This window comes from Eretmochelys imbricata, chromosome 6 (genome assembly GCF_965152235.1).
Source record: "Eretmochelys imbricata isolate rEreImb1 chromosome 6, rEreImb1.hap1, whole genome shotgun sequence".
Classification (NCBI taxonomy): domain Eukaryota; kingdom Metazoa; phylum Chordata; order Testudines; family Cheloniidae; genus Eretmochelys; species Eretmochelys imbricata.
The window spans coordinates 90,281,676-90,306,735 of NC_135577.1; the positions used below are offsets into that span (position 1 = coordinate 90,281,676).

The 25,060-nt window shown below is 43.2% G+C and overlaps 1 protein-coding gene across 7 annotated transcripts in view; it reads left to right on the plus strand.

Moving 5' to 3' along the window:
• The first annotated feature begins 255 nt into the window (after window positions 1–255).
• LOC144266013 (YLP motif-containing protein 1-like) overlaps window positions 256–25,060 on the plus strand; it is a 140,618-nt gene continuing 115,813 nt past the window's right edge. For 2 of the 7 annotated variants that reach the window (XR_013346402.1, XR_013346403.1), the window contains exons 1-5: window positions 767–1,312; window positions 7,539–7,787; window positions 9,400–9,594; window positions 13,677–14,434; window positions 18,638–21,289. Coding sequence is in view for 4 of the 7 variants with exons in the window: in XM_077819140.1 (XP_077675266.1) it covers window positions 299–1,312; window positions 7,539–7,787; window positions 9,400–9,594; window positions 13,677–14,434; window positions 18,638–21,289 (4,868 nt within the window). In the remaining 3 variants the exon portion in view is untranslated. Of the gene's footprint in view, window positions 1,313–7,538; window positions 7,788–9,399; window positions 9,595–13,676; window positions 14,435–18,637; window positions 21,290–25,060 lie in introns of all 7 variants that reach the window. The other 5 variants (XM_077819138.1, XM_077819139.1, XM_077819140.1 and 2 more) reach the window with 4 other exon arrangements.

Genomic DNA, 25,060 nt, shown 5'->3' on the forward strand with positions numbered 1-25,060 from the left:
CAGCGACACTCTAGTCCCAGTTAGTTCACCTCTCTATTGTCCGTGTTGTTCCGCCGGTGCCCGGCCACCTTATAGCCCGGGCTGATCGGTGGGTGGCGCTCTAACTTCAGCGAGTCCCTCTCTATGGTCCAGGCTGGGGGCACTCTAACTTCCTGCACGGCACTCTTCTGTCCCGGAGGTCCAACGAGCCTCGCTACGCAGGCACTGTGCGTCGCACGCGCTGCTGCTGTCGCCAGTCGCCGCGGCCTGTGGAAGCTCCGATCTCCGCTTCGGCCGCCGCCTCAGACCCGGCCCCGCCATGTATCCGGCCTGGGGCCTGTACGGTGCGGCGGGGCACTACCCGCCGCCCCCCACCTCGATACCGCCCCCGCCGCTGCCCGTCCCCCCGCCCGTGATGCCCCCCTCCGTCCCGCCGCCGAACTACCCGCCCCCGGGCCCAGGTGTGGCCCCCGCGCCCGGCGCCTCGGGCTTCCTGAGCCTGCAGGAGCAGCACCTGGCCCAGCTGCAGCAGCTGCAGCAAATGCACCAGAAGCAGATGCAGTCGGTACTTCTGGGGGGTCCCCCGCCCGGGCCGCCGCCCCCGGGCCTGCCCCCTCCGCCTCTCCCCGGCTCCTTCACCGACTGGCCGCCGCCGCCAGTGCCTCCCCCCGTCCGCAGCTACCAGAAGCAATTCAAGCACCGCGAGCCGCCCCCGCCGCCCCCACCCCGGGACCCCCAGGTCTGCAAGCCCCCGGCGCCCCCCCTGCCCCGAGAGCATGAAACCCTCCAGCCGTCTCAGCCCCACAGCGACTGGGAGCACCTGCCTTCTTCCCCAGTGCCCATGGACATGGAGCTGTCCTCTCCGCCACAGTCGCCCCCGCCGCCTGAGCAGGCCTATCCACCCCCTTCGCAGGCCTATATCCCCCCAGCCCAGTCTGAACCCTATATTCCCCCAGCCCAGCCACCCCCTTCCCAGTCCCCTCCGCCCCAGTCTTATTTGTCCCATTCTCAGCTCTCCCAGCCACCACCACCGTCCTATTTAGAGCCCCCTCCACCAACTGCCCCTCAATCCTATTTACCCTCCTCCCAATCCTATCAGACACATTCTCAATCTTACTTGTCCCCTTCCCAATCATCCCTTTCCCAACCAGCACAGTCTAGTTTGACACCATCCCTTTCTCAGTCTAAATCTCACTTTGCTGCATCCCAGTCATCCTTGCCCCCTTCCACTCCTGCTCAGCAAGAGGCAGTGCAGAGTGCTGCTAAGGACACCAGTGACAGTTCTGACCAGCACAGCACCCCACAGCCAGACCCTTCCACTATGACCCCCCAGGTAAGAACAAAGTGTCCAACCTGTGCTTTGGTGCCAAGCGTGGCTCCAGTTTGGAAAAGGTAGTGATGGGAACTGATCATTTACAGATGTAGTGTGGGTTGTAAAGATGGTCAACTAAAGACAGATAAAATAGAGAAACAATAAACGAATTTGTTTAAATAAAACAAAATTTTTGGCTTCAGCTCACAAAAGCCAGGAATGGTACAGATGAGACTAAAATTCCATAAACTCCAGTTGAATGTACATTTTGTATCCTCAAAAAGAAAAGGAGTACTTATGGCACCTTAGAGACTAACAAGAACTCCTTTTCTTTTTGTGAATACAGACTAACACGGCTGCTACTCTGAAACCTGTCATTTTGTATCCTGTAGTAGTTGGTTTTCAAGAGCCAGCAGTTCCCAAGCACAATGGGATGTTTCAGCCTTGACTGAACTTTATCCCCTTAGTGGATTTTTCAGATTTGTAGGGCCCCGATCGTGCAAAGTACGTTGTGCAGATGAATTGCACGGATCCCTATTGACTTCATTGGGCCCTCCATACCAATGCAGCAGTCCACCGGTATTTTATAGGATTGCCACCTGGTTTTGTGTTGCATAGTTTCTTGTTTTGATTTTTCTCTTACAGTAATATTTTTCAGTTGTTTATGAACACAAATCCTATAACAGTGTAAACTGGCCATACCTGGAATAGTTAAGGTTACAAAAGTATTTCCATTATAGACCCTAGATGCCTGTTTGTTCAGTTTTCAGAAATAGTTAGACTTTGGCCTAAATGTGTTTATGCTTGATCTCTTCCTAAAAGTGAACTTTTATGAGGGAAAAGTCTTTTCAAAAGTTTTTGAATTTGGTGGGAGTGAAAAATGTACTTTTTACTGTTAAAAACAATTATATCGTAGGTGGACACTTTTATAACGTTATTGATAGGCACTAGCTGGTTTTTTACTTCTGTAGAAATGGGGACTCCTCTTGTATTAATTTTTTCTTTAACCTCCCTCCCCTCAAAACAAAATAGTAAATTAGATGTGGATTCAGTATTCTTGTTCAATAACTGAGCACTCAAAAGTGCTAGATTTTAGGAGGTTGAATATTAAATGTTAACATGCTCCCCCCTCGCTTTGTTGCTATCCATTATGATAGCGTCTGTAATTTCATTATGCTATACTATTTTTAAAATAATACAATACAATAATTATTTTGACAACCACACATACATCTGAAAGAACATGGTCATAATTAATGAATTATTGCAATGCATACTGAGGGGAGCAGAGTTGTGACTGAATATACACTGCTACCTTTTGCATTTTCTGATTATTTTGCCCTAACTTTGCATTATTGTAGTTTACTGAATTTGATACAATACAAAATTAAATGTTTAATTTAAAAAGAAAGTGGTACCTAAAGGGTCGTAAAGATTGAACATTGAAATAGTATAACTTCTACTGATCTGCGGAAGAAGAGTTATGGAATCTTTCTCTTTTTTAATTAATGACAATCTAGTCTAGGCAGAAGATAATTTTCTGATTATCTCCTGTAGTAACAGTGTCCATAGCCAAACAGAATGCTGCTTTCCCTTCTCCCCCCACATATTCAGTAGATTATGCAAGAAATTGCAATTTGTCATTTGTAATTCTTTGTTATATTATTTGTTTTCCACTGTGTAACATTGACAGATCTCTGTGTGTGATTTTGGTTTAGAGTCCCATGCCATGTGACACATTTTGCAGCACAGTCTAACACAATGAAAATAAGGTTCCTGTGTCTCCTTATGGCAAGGTATATCTTTCCAGAAACACTTAGGCCAGTGGTTCTCAAACTTTTGTACTGGTGATCCCTTTCACATAACAAGCCTCTGAGTGTGACCCCCCACCCCCCTTATAAATGAAAAACACTTTTTTATATATTTAAAACCATTATAAATGCTAGAGGCAAAGCGGGGTTTGGGGTGGAGGCTGACAGCTCGCAATCCCTCCTCGCCTTGTAATAACCTCGTGACCCCCTGAGGGGTCCCAACTGCCAATTTGACAACCCCTGACTTAGGCAATGTCTACACTACCATTTATGTTAGTATAATTTATGTCTTTCAGGGATGTGAAAAAACACTCCCCTGAGCGACATAAGTTATGCTCACATAAGTCGCCGGGAGAGCTTCTGCCACTGACATAGTTACCAGTTACCGCATAGTTACAGTTGGGGGTGGTTTCATTATGATGACGGGCGAGCTCTCTCCTGTCAGCATAGAGAGGCTACACAAGAGAGCTTACAGCGGCGCAACTGCATCGGTACAGCTGTGCCACTGTAAGCTCTCTAGTGTAGACATAGCTTTAATAAGTGAAGTATCTACCAAAATTTATTTATAGCATGCCATTCACTTTGGTATCTGGGTGCATATTCTGTTGAAAATTAAACAAAGATTATGTATATTTTCCTATGAAGGATACCTAAGCTTCACAGCCCTGTGTTCTGGACTGCTGTATTGTTTTCCTTATCCTTGCTTATCATCTCTGTTATTTTCTTCCATGAGCATCACCAGGTGTGTTTTTGTTTTTTTTTAACCTTCCTGAGGAAGGACTTGCTGCATAAATAGATGGGTCTTGCATTATGCAATAAAGGCTCTCAGATTCATCCTGATATTTTGTAGTGACCAAGACCCCCAAGTTTTTCACCCTGGACTCTGGCAGTCACACTGCTTGCATAGAGTCTTGCTGTCCTGGTGTGCCATTAAAGGTTTGAAAACTGAGGACTAGGTCCTTGAAATGGATACAGAACTAAATGGAGAGTTAGTGGAACAAATGGTATGTTGACATGATGCACTTCTTTGGTTTTCTTTGTTTGAGTTAGGCTGAGGCTGCTGTATGTTATACCAGGTGGAGCTTCTGTGTGACCTTCACAATTGGGCATTTGATAGAAGTTGTGTTGTGGTAATTTAATCTAACCAGAAGGTGATGATATCTATTTCACTGTGGTGAGATCCTCCCTGAGAGGAACAGGTGTAAACCAATGATACTCAGACTGCAGCTCTCTAATGTTTCTCCTGGGACTCTTTGCAGCATGTTATATTAAAACACTGTGTGAGTTGTTAATTAACCAATCAGGGATACTTTTACTATGTTATTAACCAAATTAAGTTATCAACTTGCACTGTGAACTTTGCTGTGAAAATAATATATATTTATGTATAAATTAATATTTTCTCTGTCATACTCTTTAAATATGAATAGCATTATAGTAAATGAAACAATTAATTCACACTACTGTAGCTCTTTTGGGTACTGTTGGTAGCTAATTTGGCTCCTGAACGACTTGAGGTCTCAGTATCACTGGTATAAACCATTGGTTAGTCAAGGATGGAAGAAGAAGCTCCTTGTTATTGTTGCATTCCTTGTGTATAGGAGTATCAGTGATTGCAGTAGGACTCCAAGAATAGTTACCACCTTGATACTGGGAGAGTAGAACCCCTCAGTCAAAGATGAGGACTTAAGTTCCCACCATCTCTCTGAAATGTATCCTTCACCAGTATTTCCTCTGTTTTGCTCAGTCTGAGCTTTAGACATCTGTTTTTCATCCATTCACTTTTTTCAGGGCTTGTCTATGCTACCCGCCGGATTGGCGGGCAGTGATCGATCCAGCAGGGGTCAATTTATCGCGTCTAGTATAGACACAATAAGTCGACCGCTGAGTGCTCTCCCATCAACTCCGGTATTCCACCAGAACTGAAGCGCAAGCGGAGTCGATGGGAGAGTGTCAGCTGTCGACTTACTGCAGTAAGTAGATCTAAGTACGTAGCTGAAGTTGTGTATCTTACGTCGACCCCACGCGGTAGTGTAGACAAGTCCTCCGTCAGATGCTGGGACATAAAGTGGTTCTCGCTTCATGTGCTGTGAAGGAGATTTACAGCTGAGTGTCGTCATATTGGTGGTATTGGAGCCTATGTGGTATGACCTCTCCTAGAGATTAATCTATATATTGAGAAGGAGAGGAGATAGGATGATTTCACAAATGACTAGACTTTCAGGGCAGAAGAGCAGTTGTCTATCATGACTGTCATCTTTTATTTATCTATGTCACAGCCATCACTATTGTATAAAATCATGTTATGTGACATGTCTTTGAAAGGAATGTTTAAATCCAGCTTAGTGCTGTTCTGCATGCCTCTGCTAGGTCTTGAATGCAAAAGCAACTCCTAACACAACATGGAGTTGAAGGCTGCTGAGAGATCCCATGCTGTAAGTGTGGATGTTTGTCCTCCACCCATAGCCATGAGAGCTTCTCTATGTCATATCCTGCTCTGAATCCTGATTTGCAGGATATTGGCAGAGGTCAATGGCAGAATCTAGAATGATACCATCTCCTATCATAGACATATAGTCCCCAAAATATCATTTTAGAGAAGTGATTTTCTGCATAGATCTGCTCTTTAAATTTGTCCATTTCACACCTCACTACTAGAAATAGGCCCTTTTAATTCAGGCATAAGATATATGGGTGGAGGAAGTTTGCACTGCACATGCTTATTTTATACCTATTTTGAAGATGAATTGGAAACTTTAGTCTTAAGGAATCTCATCGGGCACCATTCACCAATGCTGAATTTATACCTGCATTTAAAAATAAACTGTTGTTCCTGTTAGCTTCTCTGCTGTTCCCATGCTGGATTTTCAGAAGTGGCTCTTCTTGCCAGTGTGTGGGTAGAAAAGATGAACAGGAAGAGTATGAAAGATGTGGGACAGTCACAGATTCTCAAAAGAGGGGAAATTGCTAGTTGAGCTTGTGTTTTCATATGCCGCACCATTCCATGAGCTTTAGGATAAGCTTTTCCATATCCTCACTTTATGGCTATAAAATACCAATCTCTGTCCCCTGTATTTTGCTAGAGTTCTTATAAAAGCTATATAAATTCTCTTGATGAATGGGACTTCAGTATACATTTTTAGTAAACATTCAGTATTCTGAATTTATAAAGTTAGAATTTAGTTCCTTTTGTATCTTATTTTAAATCTGAGCTCATGGCATTTCATTGAGTTTTTAGTGTGTGCGCTGATTATAGAACCATAATCACTAGGAAGTTTCTTCCAACTTTATCCTTGATATTTGGGCTGGGCAGTGAAAATCCTGATGAAGTATATTTTATTGAGCTACCTACTATTTTGAAAATGTATAAAAACATTTGAGAGCTGAGCTATTCCTTGTCATTATTTCAACCTGGAGGAGATGAATGCTACTTGATTACAAAACCTAGAAAAGGGGATTTATAATGGATAATATATATCCATTTGTCTATGTGTGACACACATGAAGAAAGTGAATATCTTGGGAAATTCTACAGCAGAGGAAATTCTTCAGAGAAAGTCTAAATGTCAGAATATGCCATCAGACCTTGTGGAACCATGTTCCAAAGAACAGGCCTTTCAGCTATAAAGCACCTGTACTTTGAACATATTTAAAGATGAGGACTTAATGCTAGGAGTTTGACTATCTCCGTAGCTGGTCTTGTCTTATTTCTGGCATCACCATCTGGTTACCTTGCAGCTCCCAGATGCCAGTGAGGTTAGAAGACAGCTTTTTATAATCTGAACTCAAGATACTGTGTTCTATCTGATTGGTTGTTTGTCCCAGTCTCCTTCCACATCTCTTCCTCACAGTTTCTCTGCTGCCATCCTCACTCTTCCCGCTATCCATAGTCGTCTCCATTTATCCCTTCCCTTTCTTTCCTCTGTGCATTTCTTCCTTCAGTGTCCTTCAGCCCCCTTTCCTTTTACCCTGTTCCATGGCTCCGACCAATTCTCCTCATCCAACTTTTCCATTATCCTACCCCATCTGAGCTCCATAATAAATACATATACCAGGTTGTTAATAAAACAATGAAATGGAATTAACAAGTCCATTCACTCCAATCCCTTAGCTCATATGTTGAACACCTTCCTCTCCTTTCTGTTTTTTGCCTTCTTCGGTTTTAAGTTCTTTGGGATAGGAACTGCATCTTCCTTCATGTCTGTATAGCACCTAGGACAGTCGTGCCTGAAACCTGATAAGGGGTTTTGACCTATTGCTTCTCTGTAATGATGGTAGAGAAGTGAGTTATTACAATGAAACAAGCATAAACACTTCTCTGGAGACTGTTTTCTCTGCCAGATTTCAGTGATTATCTTGGTGGGTTATCTTTATCTGTTTTTGTCTATTAAACCTGGTTGCTACTGTAATTCTCACAAACTTTTTGTATATTATAGGAACAGCAACAGTACTGGTACCAGCAACACTTGCTAAGTTTGCAGCAGAGGGCAAAAGCACATGCACAGGGACAGCAGCAACCGAAGGGTCCAGGAATAATAGTGAAGGATGCACCTGAGCAGAGAATACAGCAAGAAGAAGGGAAAGTGACTGCTCCTAATCAGCAGTCTGACCCGCCTTTACTTAACGAGCCCCTCATACCAGCTTCCAAAAAAGAGGAGCCTCCTGTCTCATCTACTGAACCTAAGGTACGCTATGCAAAGATGCTATTCCTTATGGGACATTCGTTCAAAAAAAAAAAAAAAAAAAAAGTTTTCCTCCTGCCTGGGTCTGAATAATAATACCTAGACTTTAGATAGTGCTTTTCATCAGTAGATCTCAAAGCATTTTGCAAAGAAGGTCAGGATCATTATCCCCATTTTACATGTGGGGAAATTGAAGTACAGAAGGCAAGTAAGGTACCTGGGATCATCCAGCAGGCCAGACACACATCTCTTGAGTCCAATAGACCCCAAACCTCTTGAGTCCAAGTCTAGTGATCTATTCACTAGGCCATATTGCCTCCCAATTAATAGACTTTACAGTTGGGAAAGACAGGTCTGGGTACACATCTCCCTGGTCTGGCAGGTTTGGAACTAGTAAAATCTTTTTCAGGGACAAGCTGCTTCCTCAGTTTTGTTAGGTGATGAGTAGGGTCCCTTTGCATTTACAGAGTCCTTCTCCTACAGATTTTAAAGACTTCTGCATTTGGGACCCATGCTCCCTGCCATGGTGAAGTGAATAGTGTTCAGAGATTATGAACCGTATTTGTCTCTAATGCCAGTAGGTCAGATGACATATCTCAGAAAAAGTGAATTATTTTAAAGAAAAGAGGATAAAGGAAATGAATGAATTACTGTAGTCCAAGTAGCTCATCTCGTGCTCCCTAGTTCCTTAACCTGAAATCCCTGAATGACTTTTCCTTGTTAGCGTTCAAGATTTTTACTTCTATCCCTCTGTATGATTTGCTCATCCTACTTGCTGAATTGGAAGGTATTAGTACCTTTCCCCTTTGCAGCTGCATGTATACATCTTGCAGTCAGGATTAGAGATGTGCCTGAGCTAGTACCCCACATTCAATCTAATGCCTCTATCACCAAGACATGCATCTGAACTTAATAGCTCAAGCCTGAACCAGAATACTAAATCCAAACACACCAGAATTTTGGCATAGTTTGGATTTTGATTTAATTAATCATTCCAATTTTTAGCTGAGATGCCTATTACTTTCCTGTTAAGTGCTGGAAAGGAGAGTGGTGATTTTGCCTTCCATTCCAGACCTTGAAAGGTAATGATTCCTTTGTTAAAGAATAGGGTCATAGTCTGTGCCTAATAACCAAGAAGTTTTGCCCAAAAACCTTTCTGCCCATTTGCATAGTGATGGTTTTTACTTAGAATATGCAGGCAAATTCTCTCAAATCTGATTCTTGGCTTGAACTATTCCCCTTATTGAAGAAGATAAACAAAATCATCTATTCTGATAGTGTCATAGAAAGTCAGAACACCAAAATTCAGGGTCACAGAATTATTAACTGCCATGAAACTTCTGTGAATTTGGTTATGCTTAAGAACATAAGAGTGGCCATACTGGGTCAGACAAAGGTCCATCCAGCCCAATATCCTGTCTACTGACAGTGGCCAATGCCAGGTGCCCCAGAGGGAGTGAACCTAACGGGTAATGACCTAGTCTCTCCTGCCATCCATCTCCACCCTCTGACAAACAGAGGCTAGGGACACCATTGCTTACCCAAAAGTAAGCTTGTTTAGGTGTTGTGCTTGAATGAGCTTTCCCTTAGTTATAATAACTATATTTATCTTTAGCTGAATATTGAACCTCCTGAGGACTCTGAGGAAGATTTGAGATTGCAGCAGTTGCAGGTGGCAGCAGCTCAGTGGCAGCAGCATCCACACCATCGAGTTGGCTTTCAGTATCAGAGAATAATGCAGAAGCATGCCCAACTGCAACAGATCCTACAGAAGTACCAGCAGATTATACAACAGCCACCACCCCCACAGGTTAGTCATTGAGAAACTGGGATTTGGTATACCTCTTGGATGATGTAACACTCATGGTCTGATAAGAAGTATGTAGTATAATAATTTCTTCTGGCTGACTTGTTTGCCTTGCTCTCTCATTAATCGTTGTTCATGGGCAAAGACTTAGCTTCCCCCTTCCCTGAGAAGTTACTTTCCAGTCTCAGTTGAAGAGTAACAAGAATATTTAGAGATGTTGATGGGAGCAGTTTCATATGAGGCATAATTAAAAAGATTATTTATTGACATGGGATACAATTCTCAAAATCGTCTAAGGAGCACTGTAGGCTCCTAAGAGCCTGTTAGTTTTGAAAATGGGACCTAGGTGTCTTTGAAAATTTTACAGTAGGACGGCTTAGTTTAGAAAAGAAAAGGTTACTTAAAATGGCAGGAACAGAAAGAGCTGGTTGGGTGCCCTTATTTACTGTGTCCTCCAATACAAGAAAAAGAGGATATTCAAAAAGACAATGTAAAAGCCAAAATGAATGAAATATTTAGGTAAAGTATAACTAATAATGGAACTCACTGCCAAAGGATATTATTGATATTAATAGATTAGTAAGATTAAAAATAGATTAGACATCTATCAGAATAGCCAATTCAGATAAAACTAATTGTTGTAAATCTTCATGCTTCAGAGTATAAGATTATTGCTAGCTGGGGTCAGTAGGATGGTGTTGGGTAATTAAGTAGATCATGGGATTGTTGGGGTTTAGGGGAGAGCCTACGCCTTCCCAGTTTCTTTGCAAGAGGGGCGGTATTTGCCCTTAAAAAACTCCAAATTATTATAGTAGCACTTAGAGACTCCAGCTAAGATTGAACCCCCATTGTGATAGGAGTGGTATGTACATGTGGTGAGAGATACTCTTTGCTTGAAAGAATTTACATTCTAAATAGACAAGACAGACCAGACAAAGAGTAAGAAGTGAAACAGGCACTGAGAGAGAAAGTAACTCACTCAGGGTCACATAGTAGGTTTATGAGAGAGCTGGGAACAGAATCCTGATCTCCTAATTCCCAGTCCAGTGCTCTGTCCAGTAACCACACTGTTTCTTTGTGTGAGTGAGTGAGATTTTTTGTTTGTTTTTTACAGCAGCTACAATCATGGAGTCCCAATCCTGATTGGATTCTCTGGTCATTACCACAATGAAAGGGGAGAGAGAAAAGATGATAATTAGGCCGTCACGTTTTTTCTTGCACAGCTCTTAGTGAACCCTTATTGATTCATATTTTATACAAAATATACTGTTTTAATACTTTTTCATTTTATGTTGCAACAGTGTGACTCTCAATGAATAATATGTATTGTGTGGGTATTTGCCCCTCCTAGCACTCAAGGATCTGAAAGTCATTAGATAAAGGAAAAGTATATTGGAGACAGTAGTCCCAAGGAAATCTTGGTGAAGGAGACAGGTAAAATAATCTACACGTGGTTCCTAGTGTAGTACATTTTCATGATTTTACAAGGCAGGGTAAAGGAGACTTGCAGTTTGGCCACAGGAATTCAGATACAGATGTGGGTACAGATAAAATATATTGAATAATTAGTGACTGTTGTAGGTTTATTCATAGATACTAAGGTCAGAAGGGACCATTATGATCATCTAGTCTGACCTCCTGCACAATGCAGGCTACAGAATTTCACCCACCCACTACTGCAAAAAACCTCTCACCTATATCTGAGCTATTGAAGTCCTCAAATCGTGGTTTAAAGACTTCAAGGAACAGAGAATCCTCCAGCAAGTGACCCATGTCCCATGCTACAGAGGAAGGCAAGAAACCTCCAGGGCCTCTTCCAATCTGCCCTGGAGAAAAATTCCTTCCCGACCCCAAATATGGCGATCAGCTAAACCCTGAGCATATGGGCAAGATTCACCAGCAAGATACTATAGAAAATTCTTTCCTGGGTAACTCAGATCCCACCCCATCTAACATCCCATCACAGGCTATTAGGCCTATTTACCATGAATATTTAATTACCAAAACCATGTTATCCCATCATACCATCTCCTCCATAAACTTATCGAGTTTAATCTTAAAGCCAGATAGCTCTTTTGCCCCCACTGCTTCCCTTGGAATGCTATTCCAAAACTTCACTCCTCTGATGGTTAGAAACCTTCGTCTAATTTCAAGTCTAAACTTCCTGGTGGCCAGTTTATATCCATTTGTTTTTGTGTCCACATTGGTACTGAGCTTAAATAATTCCTCTCCCTCTCCGGTATTTATCCCTCTGATATATTTATAGAGAGCAATCATATCTCCCCTCAACCTTCTTTTAGTTAGGCTAAACAAGACAAGCTCCTTGAGTCTCCTTTCATAAGACAAGTTTTCCATTCATCGGATCATCCTAGTAGCCCTTCTCTGTACCTGTTCCAGTTTGAATTCATCCTTCTTAAACATGGGAGACCAGAATTGCACACAGTATTCCAGGTGAGGTCTCACCAGTGCATTGTATAACGGTACTAAAACCTCCTTATCCCTACTGGAAATACTTCTCCTGATGCATCCCAAGACCTCATCAGCTTTTTTCACGGCCATATTCCATTTGCAGCTCATAGTCATCCTATGATCAACCAATACTCCAAGGTCCTTCTCCTCCTCCGTTACTTCTAATTGATGCATCCCCAGCTTATAACTAAAATTCTTGTTATTAATCCCTAAATGCATGACCTTACACTTCTTACTATTAAATTTCATCCTATTACTATTACTCCAGTTTACAAAGTCATCCAGATCCTCCTGTATGATATCCCAGTCCTTCTCTAAATTGGCAATACCTCCCAGCTTTGTATCATCCGCAAACTTTATTAGCACACTCCCACTTTTTGTGCCGAGATCAGTAATAAAAAGATTAAATAAGATTGGTCCAAAACCGATCCTTGAGGAATTCCACTGGTAACCTCCCTCCAGCCTGACAGTTCAGTACCTACCTTTCAGTAGGATCCATTGTAGTCTCCCCTTTAACCAATTCCTTATCCACCTTTCAATTTTCCTATTGATCCCCATCTTTTCCAATTTAACTAATAATTCCCCATGTGGCACCGTATCAAATGCCGTACTGAAATCTAGGTAAATTAGATCCACTGCGTTTCCTTTGTCTAAAAAATCTGTTACCTTCTCAAAGAAGGAGATCAGGTTGGTTTGGCACGATCTACCTTTTGTAAAACCATGTTGTATTTTGTCCCATTTACCATTGACCTCAATGTCCTTAACTACCTTCTCCTTCAAAATTTTTTCCAAGACCTTGCATACTACAGATGTCAAACTAACAGACCTATAGTTACCCGGGTCACTTTTTTTCCCTTTCTTAAAAATAGCAGTTCTCCAATCATACGGTACAACCCCTGAGTTTACAAATTCATTAAAAATTCTTGCTAATGGGCTTGCAATTTCGGGTGCCAATTCCTTTAATATTCTTGGATGAAGATTATCTGGGCCCCCCAATTTTGTCCCATTAAGCTGTAGGTTAACTAGCTGTAGGTTATTACAAGCGTAATGAGAGATTGTTCTCTTAGTTTGTTTTGTTAGATAAACAAGTTTGATAAGCCCAAACTTGGAGGACTACTACAGTTTACTCAACGTATACCTGGTTTAGTGTTCGAGGTGGTGCTCTCGAATGTGAAGGAAAGTGCATTTAAATTGAATTGCTATGTGCTTGGAGAAACAAATTGAAGAGCTTGGGAAACAAGGCTGCTTGCTACATATATTAGAATATTTGTGGATTGATTTGTGATTCAGTAGGGATGGAGGATATTCTATTAATAGCCCCAAATAGTTTGGTTGTATGCAGAAGTAATCTGTTGCTAATTATACTCTCCCCACTTCCCGGTCCTCCCACCTAGAGTGATGTGGGCTTTTTGTATGGAAGTGTTTGCCCTTATCTATTACTAAAATGTATAGGTTGGAGATATACCAGGCAGGATTCGTTTGCTTCTGTTTCTATGTAACTCTTCTCTCAAGCTTCTGTTTAAGCTGAAGATTGGGCAGAGGGTGATATTCAAGCATGTTGCTTCAGAAGGAACTAAAAATGTATTCTGCAGCATTTGTATCTCTCTTTCTTGCAGACAATGTCAGTGGATATGCAGCTGCAGCATTATGAGACGCAGCAGAAACAGTTTCAACAACTTCACAAAGAGTGGGAGCGTGAATTCCAAGGATGGCAGGATCAACTTCAGACCTATCCTCACAAAGATCAGCTTCAGGAGTATGAGAAACAGTGGAAAACATGGCAGGGACAGATGAAAGCTACTCAGTCCCATCTGCAGGAGAAGGTGAACTCACTTCGAAACATGAAGAATCAATACACTGGGAATGTTGCATTGCCACCTCCTTTTGTTCCATGCTCTCAAACCTCTCAAGGAGGCATGCCTGTTATGCCTCCATCTTTGCCTTCAGCCACCCCTCCGCAGGTTCCCCCATCTCTATCTTCTGATCCTCAGTTGTCTAACTCATCTGAACCCCCAACGTCCAGTCTTCAGGTTTTCCAGTCCGCTAAGACAACCAGGCCAGCTCTTCTTCCTATTCCTGATTCTTTTGTATTTAAACTACTTGGCTCATCTGCAACTTTACCTTGTCATTCTGAAATAACTACATCTGGTGACTCTTCAGACCAAGGAAACTGTCAAGTTCATCTGGATAAGCAAGCTGTACCATTTGTTTCTGTCTCATCTGAACCAGCATCTGGAGAACTGAAAACCTCTACTCCAATATCTTCAACCTATATACCCCCCACCTCCAGCGTTCAAGATAAACCAGTGAGATCAGGTGGATTGCTTCCAGACCCACCCAGAGGCACATACTTCGAAGGACCAAGAGGTCCTAGGTAGGTCTTTTTCCTTTAGTTTATACACATCCTCATCTCATTTACTGCTGTCATCACCAAAGTACCTATAGTGCCAGTTGTGCATTAAACAGTGTGAGGAAAATCTGTCACATGTGCTTCATTCTTTGTCATCTCTCCCCAGGGGAAATTGTGGGTGCAGCATAGTGGGTTTTGTTTCGTGGGTTTTTGAAAATAAATTATGTGCACTGTTCACTGTGTTTATCTTATGCCTTGTTGGTCTACACTTAAAATTTAGATTGACACTGAGGGGTGTGAAAAATTCAACCCCCCTGATCACTGTAGTTAAGTGGACCTAGCCCCCAATATAGATGTGGCTATGTTGATATAAAATTTTTTCTGTAGACCTAGCTACTGCTTATTAGGGAAATGGATTACCTATGTGGATGAGAAAACCCCTTCTATTGGTATAGCAAGTGTCTACGTGGCGACTGTGCTGCTATAGTGCCCATAGTGTAGGACATACCCTTAGTGAAAGCAAAGTCAGAGACTTGGGCATTATCTAGGATAGGTCACATCTTTCTAGCGAGATTGTCCTGTGTACCCACACATCTCCATTCTGAAGCACATAGCGTCCCTTTTACAACTACAACAATTGCTCATATGGAAAAGAGGCAGAAAAATATTTCCTGTATTTTTAATTTCTTTTAATGCAAGTTATCTGGAAACCTAGAGAAAAGCCAGTGCGATATGACAAACTATCTCACCATAACCCCCTAGCAAGTGCTACGCTGATCCTCTGTCTTGGAGGACAGTTTGGAAACATCTATTTCAAAAATGTTTAAAGTTATCTGTAGGCACAATCACAATACGTGCTCTTTTCCCTAGGTAGTACTTTAACTTACGCATTGTGAAAGGAATTCAGGCAAGTATCCAACTATTATAGACTTGGAGCATCTAATACCTAACTACCAACAAATTAGATGCTGTTGTAAAATCAAGAAATAAAGTAGCTTGAATCCTAAACCCCAGCTACATTTTCTGATGAAGGGTGTGCCGAAGAGATGCCAGGGAAACTCAGAGCTGCTACTTTGCCTCACTATATTGGTATGAAAAGGCTCTTTCATTCTTTGCTCTTTTCACCTCAGGGTTCCAGCACACTTACTGACTGTAGGTTTCTTAAGGCTCGTCTGCACTAGAATCGCTACAGTGATGCAGGTATACCAATGTAGCTGCACCTATATAGCGCTGCTAGTGCAGATGCTCTATGCTGACGGGGGAGAGCTCTCTCTCCAACATAATTACTCCACCTCCCCAAGCGGCCATAGTTATGTTGGAGGGGAGAAGTGCCTGTCTGCACTGGTACTTAGGTCGGTGTAACTAACATCACTTAGGGGTGTGGCTTTTTCACACCCATGGGTGACTTAAGTTATAACAAAGTGAGCGCTAGTGTGTACAAGCCCTTAAAAGAGTGGTGCTAGCTTTTCAGCTTGGAAAAGAGACGACCAAGGGCCGATATGATAGTGGTCTATAACATCATGACTGGTGTGGAGAAAGTAAATAAGGAAATGTTATTTACTCCTCATAACACAAGAACTAGTGGTCACCAAATGAAATTAATAGGCAGTAGGTTTAAAACAAGTAAAAGGAAGTATTTCTTTACACAACGCATGATCAACCTGTGGAACTCTTTGACCAAGACTATAACAGCGTTCAAAAAAGAACTAGGTAAATTAATGGAGGATAGGTCCATCAATGGCTATTGGCCAGGATGGACAGGGATGGTGTCCCAAGCCTCTGTGGCAGAGGCTGGGAATGGACAACAGGATGGATCACTTGATGATTATCTATTCTGTTCATTCCCTCTGGGGCACATGGCATTGGCCACTGTTGGAAGACAGGATACGTGGCTAGATCGGGGCGGGCAAACTTTTTGGGCCGAGGGCCACATCTGGGTGGGGAAATTGTATGCAGGGCTGGGGCAGGGGGTTGGGGTGTGGGAGGGAGCATGGGTGGGGGTGCGGTGTGCAGAAATGGGCTCAGGGCAAGGGATTGGGGCAGAGGAGGGGTGCAGAGTGCATGGGGGGCTCAGGGAAGGAGGTTGGGGTGCAGCAGAGGTGCAGAATGCAGGAGGGAGCTCAGGGCAGGGGATTGGAGTACAGGGTATGATGGGGCTCAGGGCAGGGAGTTGGGGTGCACAGTGCAGTAGGGGGCTCAGGGCAGGGAGTTGGGGTGCAGGAGGGGTGTGAGGTGCAGGCAGAGGCTTAGGACAGGGAGTTGGGGGGGCTGGGTGCAGGAGGGGTGCAAGGTACAGGCAGGGGGCTTAGGGCAGGGATCTGGCCCACGGGCCATAGTTTGCCCACCCCTGGTCTAGATGGACCTTTGGTCTGACTCAGTATGGCCGTTCTTATGTTTGGTGTTACTTAGCTCCAATGTTTTTAAAAGGATGTGAGAGCACTGAGTGTTGGCCTTAGCTTTGAATTTCTTGATTATTGTTGGTTTGTATTATACCACAATGTTCATACATTTATATTTTGTTTCCTGTGTCTTTTGGGAAGGGGAAAAATTAATTTTTCAGGGTTTTTTTTTGACAGATGACCTCTTGAGTCAATGAACAATTAGACTTGTTTAAAAAATAAGATTTATTTTTAAAGGTACATTATGTAGCTGATCTGTGTAGTTTGGCCTAAGAGCTCATTTTAGGAATGGCTTATTCACACTTTAAGAGGTATCAAATCTGCAGCAATTGAAATCTGTTCTTTCTGATCACTGGTCATGAATCTATATTTGGAAGGTTTACAATTCTGAAAATGTTGTTGCTTCTTCCAGCAAACTATTTCTAGTCCTTGCAGGATATGTAGACTTCACAGTAATATCATTCTGTGTGCAATCATTTCCCATCACCTCCCATTTCACATCCAGAGTGATTGTTAGCAGCTGATATTTCAAACTTCTAGAGTTATAGATCAATCATTTATAATACTGAAAAGTTGCCTTTCCCATAGTGTGTGTTTCCTCAATGCTAACAAGCAATTGTTTCCAACCCTGGTACTTTTTGAGAAACAAGATCCAGTAATTGATTGTTCTTGTAGTCTTCAACTGCCTTGTTTCTTTTTGCTTTTTTGCATTGGTTCAAGATTCAACATTGTAAGTTACAAACATCTGAGTAATGTGACTTTCATTTCCTTTTAAGGTTTCCTGTGTAAAATGCTTTGATTTTATCTGCTCTGTTATGTGAATCAGTATTTGGGCATTTAATTAAAAAGTGGATTTTTGACCAGATATGCCTCTTTAGCTCCTATTGCATGAATCCTTTCACTTCATGCTGTATTTGTTATCCAGTTCCCCACATTTTTGGGCCACGGTAGTTGTAGGTGAACTAAATGTGAATAAAATACAGTTGTACAAATAGAAAACACATAAAGCTGTCCAGACCAGGGTAACATCATAAGCTTGCTCCACTTACTGTTTAATAATATTTTAAATTCTATATCTAGATTTTATTTATCTATTTATATTTTATTTATAGACTTTTCTATGTAGTACGCAGCACCATAGTATCTGATCATTACACATACATTATTTATCTTTGCCCACACCCTCGTGTGGTAGGGAAATACCACTATTTTGCTGTTGGAGTAGCAAGAGACAGAGGAATTGTGACTTTCCCAAGGTCACACAGTGAATCTGGACAGAGCTGGAGACAGAATCTAGATCTTCTGAGCACCAGTCTGGAGCTTTAAACACAAGACATGTTAAAATAACATACTTGATTTCCAGTTAAGATTTTAAGTCAACGTTTCTCCCGGAACTAGTCTTCATGGCTGAAATTTACACTTTCACCCACTACTATCTGTATAGAGTGGTTCAAATGCTGCTGCTGCTCTCACATAAGCAGGATGTTTTTTTCCATTACGTGTCTATGAATGATGCCCCAGATGTGAGCCAGCACAGAGACATAATGTCACATATTGATGCAACAATGGGGCATGACACTGATTATTTTGTGGCTCATCTAACATTATTTCCTAGAGGTTGCTGAGTCTGCAAGTGACTTATGTCACTCTCCGTTGTGCAGTGTGAAATTGAAGTGCATTTTTCCATGTCTCTGTACTGATTTAATGGGGTTTGCATATGAGGCACACAGAGGTGTTTGCATGAAAGTGGTTTTATAAAGTGAAAATATCTTCTAGAAAATTCTCACTTAATTTGTTCATTTGAATATGTCTCTTGTTTTACATGTAGGTTTGATGGACTTCGGGGAAGAGGCTTTGACAGATTTGAAGGGCCAAGACAGAGAGGACCTCGTTTTGAAGGCCAGCACTTGGAAGGGCCGAGGCCAAGATTTGAAGGTCAGAATTCAGATGGACAGTCTTCAAGCAAATGGGGGACTGTCCCCCGGGGGCCAGCAGCACAGTTTTATACTTCCCCAAGTACATCACAGATGCACAGTTCCCGACCAAGCGGGTCACAGTGGAGGGGGCCCAAACCTCAACAGCAATCTCAAGCAGAGTCCCGAACAGAAAACAGAGACGCTTTTGCTGATGTGGCTGTCAACCAGGAGTTGGCAAATAGAACTCAGTCTACGCCAATTCCCTTTGATACAGATGCAAAGAATTCTGGTCCAGTTCAGCCAGCTGAGGACCTGACAAAAGCTCAGCAGGAGCCACCCAAAGCTAAAGTCAAAAAAATTATTCCTCGGCCTAAAAAGTGGACTTGGAGTTCTCAGGATCCTGCACAGCAATTAGAAGAGACAAAACAAACTACTCAACCTCCATCCATTCAGAATCAAAAACCAACACCACTTCCCAGTACACCTGTAACTGTGCAGTCTACTATTCCTCCGAGAACAGGAGGAACAGCAGCCTTACCTCCATCCCCTGTAACAGGAAATAAAGACTTGAAATCTACAGATAGTAAATTGCCCCTTTCAGAAAATAGCCAGGGTAAAGGACTACCTGGATCAGAAAATAATCAGGGTATAGGTCTGGTTCAGCCAGAAGATAACAGAGGCAATGGACTAGTAAGCAGAGGCAGGGGTCAGGGCAGGCTGGACGAGGGCCGAGGCAGGGGTCAGGGCAGGCTGGACGAGGGCCGAGGCAGAGGACAGGGCAGGCTGGACGAGGGCCGAGGCAGGGGTCAGGGCAGGCTGGACGACGGCCGAGGCAGGGGTCAGGGCAGGCTGGACGACGGCCGAGGCAGGGGTCAGGGCAGGCTGGACGACGGCCGAGGCAGGGGTCAGGGCAGGCTGGACGACGGCCGAGGCAGGGGTCAGGGCAGGCTGGACGACGGCCGAGGCAGGGGTCAGGGCAGGCTGGACGACGGCCGAGGCAGGGGTCAGGGCAGGCTGGACGAGGGCCGAGGCAGGGGTCAGGGCAGGCTGGACGAGGGCCGAGGCAGGGGTCAGGGCAGGCTGGACGAGGGCCGAGGCAGGGGTCAGGGCAGGCTGGACGACGGCCGAGGCAGGGGTCAGGGCAGGCTGGACGACGGCCGAGGCAGGGGGCAGGGCAGGCTGGACGACGGCCTCGACAAGGGGCAGGGCAGGCTGGATGACTGCCGAGGCAGGGGGCTAACAAACAGAGGCAGAGGATTGCCCAGACAGGCAGCCACCCGAGGCCGGGGGATGATCCAGAGAGTGAGCAACCGGGAGGAGCAGCTGGATAGGCGGTCAGGTAGCAGGGAGAAGTTGCCAGATGGGCAGTCAGGCAGCTGGGAGATGGGGCCAGTTGGGCGGTCAGGCAGCCGGGAGAGAGGGTTGTCTGGCCGAGACAAGGAACCAGCTGGCTGGGCAGACAGCAGGGATAGGGGGCAGTCAGGAAGCTGGGAGAGGGGCCCTGTCATGCGGGCTGGAAGCCGGGAGAGAGGTCCTATCATACGGGCTGAAACCTGGGAGAGGGGTCCTGGCAGGCGGGCAGGAAGTCGGGAGAGGGGTTCTGTCAGGCGATCAGGTAGCCGGGAGAGGGAAATGGGCAGGCCTGAAACAGGCAGTATTGATAAACCAATCCGCCTAGGAGACAACTCTGAGAAATTATCTCTGTATCATCGAGAGGAACCAACCAGGGCTCCCTGGAGTCACGAAGAGGAGAGAATGCAAGAGGAACCTTCATTAGATAGACGAGATTCCCATCCTTTAGAGCGCGAACAATTGGATGATTGGGAAAGAGATCGATATTGGAGAGAGCATGACACAGATATTCAGGATGATCATGTGGATCCATATGATAGAGATGACAGGTTACCACTCCGTCTTTCATTGCCTCCACTATCACCTCTTCCTCCTCTCCCTCCTTTGTCTTCTGATCTTGACAGACGAGACACTTGGTGGGATGATTGGGAAAGGCCAAGGGAAAGGGAGCTGGATAGAGATCTGGACAGGATTGGAAGACCCTTGGATGTTTATGATCGAGAATTAGATAGAGAATGGGACAGAGATTATTTGAGACCTCTGGATGACAGAGAGACACCGAGTCATGACCTGGACATTCCTCCTCTTCCACCTTTGCCACCACTTCCACCTCTGGACAGGTACCATGAGGACCGGTGGAGGGAGGAAAGAGATAGGGATCTCTATGACAGAGACCTCCGAGACAGGGGAGAGTTGAGGATCCGAGAGTATCCAGAGAGGCATGATACGTCAAGGGAGAAGCGAGATTACCTTCCTGAAAGGACTGACTGGGAGAGGGAACGGTTGTCAGATAGATGGTATCCTGATGAAGCAGACAGACTACGACCTTTGGGGGATCAGCTTGATCCACCCCTTCCACCACCACGTTCATCTGACATGCTGGGAGCAGAGCCAAACCTGGACCCTGAACAGTCACTTGGAGGGGTAATGGTCCTTAGTCAAAGGCAGCATGAAATAATCCTGAAGGCTGCCCAGGAGCTGAAAATGCTTCGGTGAGTTGGCTAATCTTGTAATTTCTTTTGGGAAAAAAGTTGCTAATTTATCTGAAGTAATCCATAGAATTGTATTAAATACTGTCAGGTAGGGTCATAGGTTTTGCTTTATCAGTTTAGACAATTATTGCATCTGTTCTGTCCTTATGCCTCTTGCAGTTGCCAATACATGATGCTTCAAGGGGCTGCCCCTAGGCCATCTGATCTTTTAAACTCATTCAATTGTACAGTACTGTGTGGAGGGCAATAATTTCCTTCCTCACCCCCAGATGTGATGAATGTATGGCTTGAAGCATTTGGATTTCTTATTCTGTGCAAATCCAAGATATTACTATCTTAATTTTCCTTTAGTCCATTTCAATTATCACTGTATTTTAACTGAACCCATATGAGAGGATGAGAACATTGCAAATACCTAGGGTGTAGGCAGAAGCAGGGTTGTGAAGATCTGTAAAAATGAGGACAAAAAATTTTGACTTGATATAAAAGTTAAGAGGAAGCCAATGAGTGCCTGAAGATGACTTTAGCTGTTGCATTCTGAAAACGCTGGAGGTAAGTGATACGGAAATTAGCAAGGGCAGAGAGGAGGAGGTTAGAGTAGTCAAAATGAAAAAGAACCAGTGCATGTATAAGGATTTTGTTCATAAGAACAGAGGAAAGATCATATTATTTTAGATAACATACAGGAAATTGCAGCAGGAATTTACCAATATGTGAAGAGGGAAGATGCGTGGAAAATCACACACAACTAATAAGGCTGAGTGACTGGGAGGCTATGGTTTTTACAACGTCAGTGGAAAAGGAAGAGGAAGGTGTTTGGGGAAAGATGAGGAACTTCTTTTGCCATATTCAGTTTGTGTTGAGGAGCAAGAATACTGGATAATATTAAGTAATCAGATCTGCAAGAATGTACAGGTGACCCCCAAAATTAAATCTGTCAAATGGGTCATTTAATCTGAGAGTCAGCAAGGCAATACTACTGGTTTGTAGACTGCCTCACGACCTTGGCTTCTTATTGGACCTAACAGGTTTATTAACCAGCCTTGTAGTGGAGTCTCCATGACTCTTTGAGTGAGGAGATTTAAGTATCCATGTGAATAATATCTCCAGCACCTAGGACCAAGATTTTATATTCAGTTTATTATGCATTTCTGTCCCCACATGCATACTAGACCTGATCTTTAGTCTAGGTTGTAGTGTAGACATAGGTAACATAATCCTGGTCAGCAACTTCCTGGTCAGATAATCTCCTCCTCCAGAGAGGAGCTGCGGTTCTGTCTCTCACCAGGCAGACAAATTGACTGTGCTGGTCTGCCCTTGGAGATTCATGACCTCAGCAAGCTTCCAGAACATTATATTGGAGAATTTTATCCAACCATGGAATCAGAGTGCTGATGATCTCTGTAACCACCTGTTGTCCAGTAGCTTTAACGTGACTGCTGAGCAAGGAATTCCTGTAGTCCTATGCTGCAGACATTAGAGAAACCAATAAATCCTTCTACACAATAGCAGATGCAAAATTTTATCCAAAGGAACTGTTCTGCATAATGACCTGCATAGATTTTGTCTAGTCATAGCTGTATAATGCAGAGCATAGAACTTCATCCAGTAATTCCTCCAGTTGAGGGAATTTTTCACTAGTGTCAAGACCAATAACTTGTTGAGTTAGATCCTATTAGAAAGACATCCATGTTGAGATTTTCAAAAGTGCCTGAGTGAGTTAGGCACCTAAGTCCCTTTGACTTTCAGCCAGTCTTGATTTAAAGACTCCAGATAATGATGAACTAACCATTTTCCTTGATAATCTGTTCTAGTGTTTCACTATTTAAAAGTTGTCTTGTTTCCAGTTTGAAGTTATCTAACTTCAACTTCCAATTATTGCATCTTGTTATGTCAGTGCTAGGTTAAAGAGTTCCATAACGTCTAATGTTTACTTCCAGTGTAGGTACTTAAAGACTCTGATCTAGTAGCTCTTAAGTTTCTCTTTGATCACCAAAATAGATTGTGCTCGTAAGTCTCTCAATGTAACGTATGTTTTCCAGACCTCAAATTAATTTTTGTAGTACTTCTCTGAATCCTCTCCAATTTTTCACAACCATTTTTAAAGTTTAGACATCAGAATTAGACACAGTTTTCCAGTAGTGATCTCACCTGTACTGTATGTGAAGTTGATATCACCTCTCTATGTATTTAACATTTCCCTGTTTATGCATCCAAGGATTGGGTTAGCCTTTTTTGCCACTGCTTCACAGTGGAAGCTCATGTTCAGTGGATTATCTAGTGACCCTTAAGTCCTTTTCAGAGTTACTGCTTTCGTGAGGTTTCCACCTCTCACTACCACGCACACATGTCCAGTAAATATGGCTGCCCACATTCTATGTTCCTAAATGTAGTTCTGTTCTCCTGGTTATTTGCCACCCCACCAATATTTGTCATCTGCAAATTTTATCAGCTGTGGTTTTATATTTTCTTGCAATTTATTGGTAAAAATACTGAACAGAGTTGAGCTGACAACTGATCCCTGTGGGACTCTTGTAGAGTCTTCCTAATTATTGATGATTCCCTGTTAACAATTATGTTTTGAGATCTATCAGTTAGCCAGATCTTAATCCATTTAATATGGATTAATTTGGTTTTGTACAGTGCTTATTTTTTTTATCATGGTTCCTGACTGCCTTCCCTCATTTGAAATCTAGCATCACCCAGTGTGAAGAACTTTGTAAAGTATACTGAGAAAAGATTGACTGGATCAAAGATGGCATCTCCAGTTCTTAGAAATCCTATATGTACCCCTCTTGGTTGGTGGCAGCCAGTCAGGTGCACTTGAGTCTACTGTTGACATAGAAACATTAACACCTTCAGAGATAGCAGCCTATCAGCCTTCCCGAAACATGCAGTCGTCCAGCGTGTGTTCAGGAAACCATCACTCAACGTCAATGACTTTGCTGATAACCTTCCCTTCCCAGGCAAAGTGATTGACGTATTGGTGAAAAGCCATCTCCAGCAGCACTTGACCTCTGCTAATATCTTAGAATCTTCCCTGACAGATTTTAGACCAGCGTATGGAACAGAAACAGCACTGGTCACACTGATGGAAAATCTCCTCTTTTTCAAAGACAGTTGGTACACATACATGCTGATGTTAGATCTGTCTGCACCCTTGACCAGCACCCTTTAATTATGAAGTGTTGATGACTCATCTGAGTGACCTGGTGAGATGAGCAGAATTGCATTAAATTGGCTTCCCTCATTCCTGTCATGTCATGTGGGCTATTGCACTTCCTAGAGAGATTTCACATGAGGACTCTCTCAGGGTTTAATGTTGTTTATCCTTCTATTCAACTTTGCCATCCTTTATTAAATTACAATTCTAGGGAAGATTTGAGATACTACGGATCCAATGCTAACAACATGCAGATGTCAGTTAGCTGCAGATCTTCTGTAGATGATGCTATCATCCAGATATCTCAGTACCTGAGAGAGCATTGCTGCTGAATGAAAAACAGTTGACTAAAACAAAACCTGGGAAAGACAGAGGTGATACTGGTGGGAAGAAGAAAATGCTTTGAAGAACTTGCCAAAGTGAAGCATGGTCCTCAAGTTTTTAAGATGCTTGTGAGAGAAAGCATCTTTTTTTCTGTTTCTTGTACAGTGTTCAGCACATCACTGGCACTTAGTAAATAACTGAAGATGTCTACTTTTTCAGTTACAGTGATATGCAGTCTTGGGATGCTACTAGACTCCTCAGTGTCCGTAGATTACTGGATGATA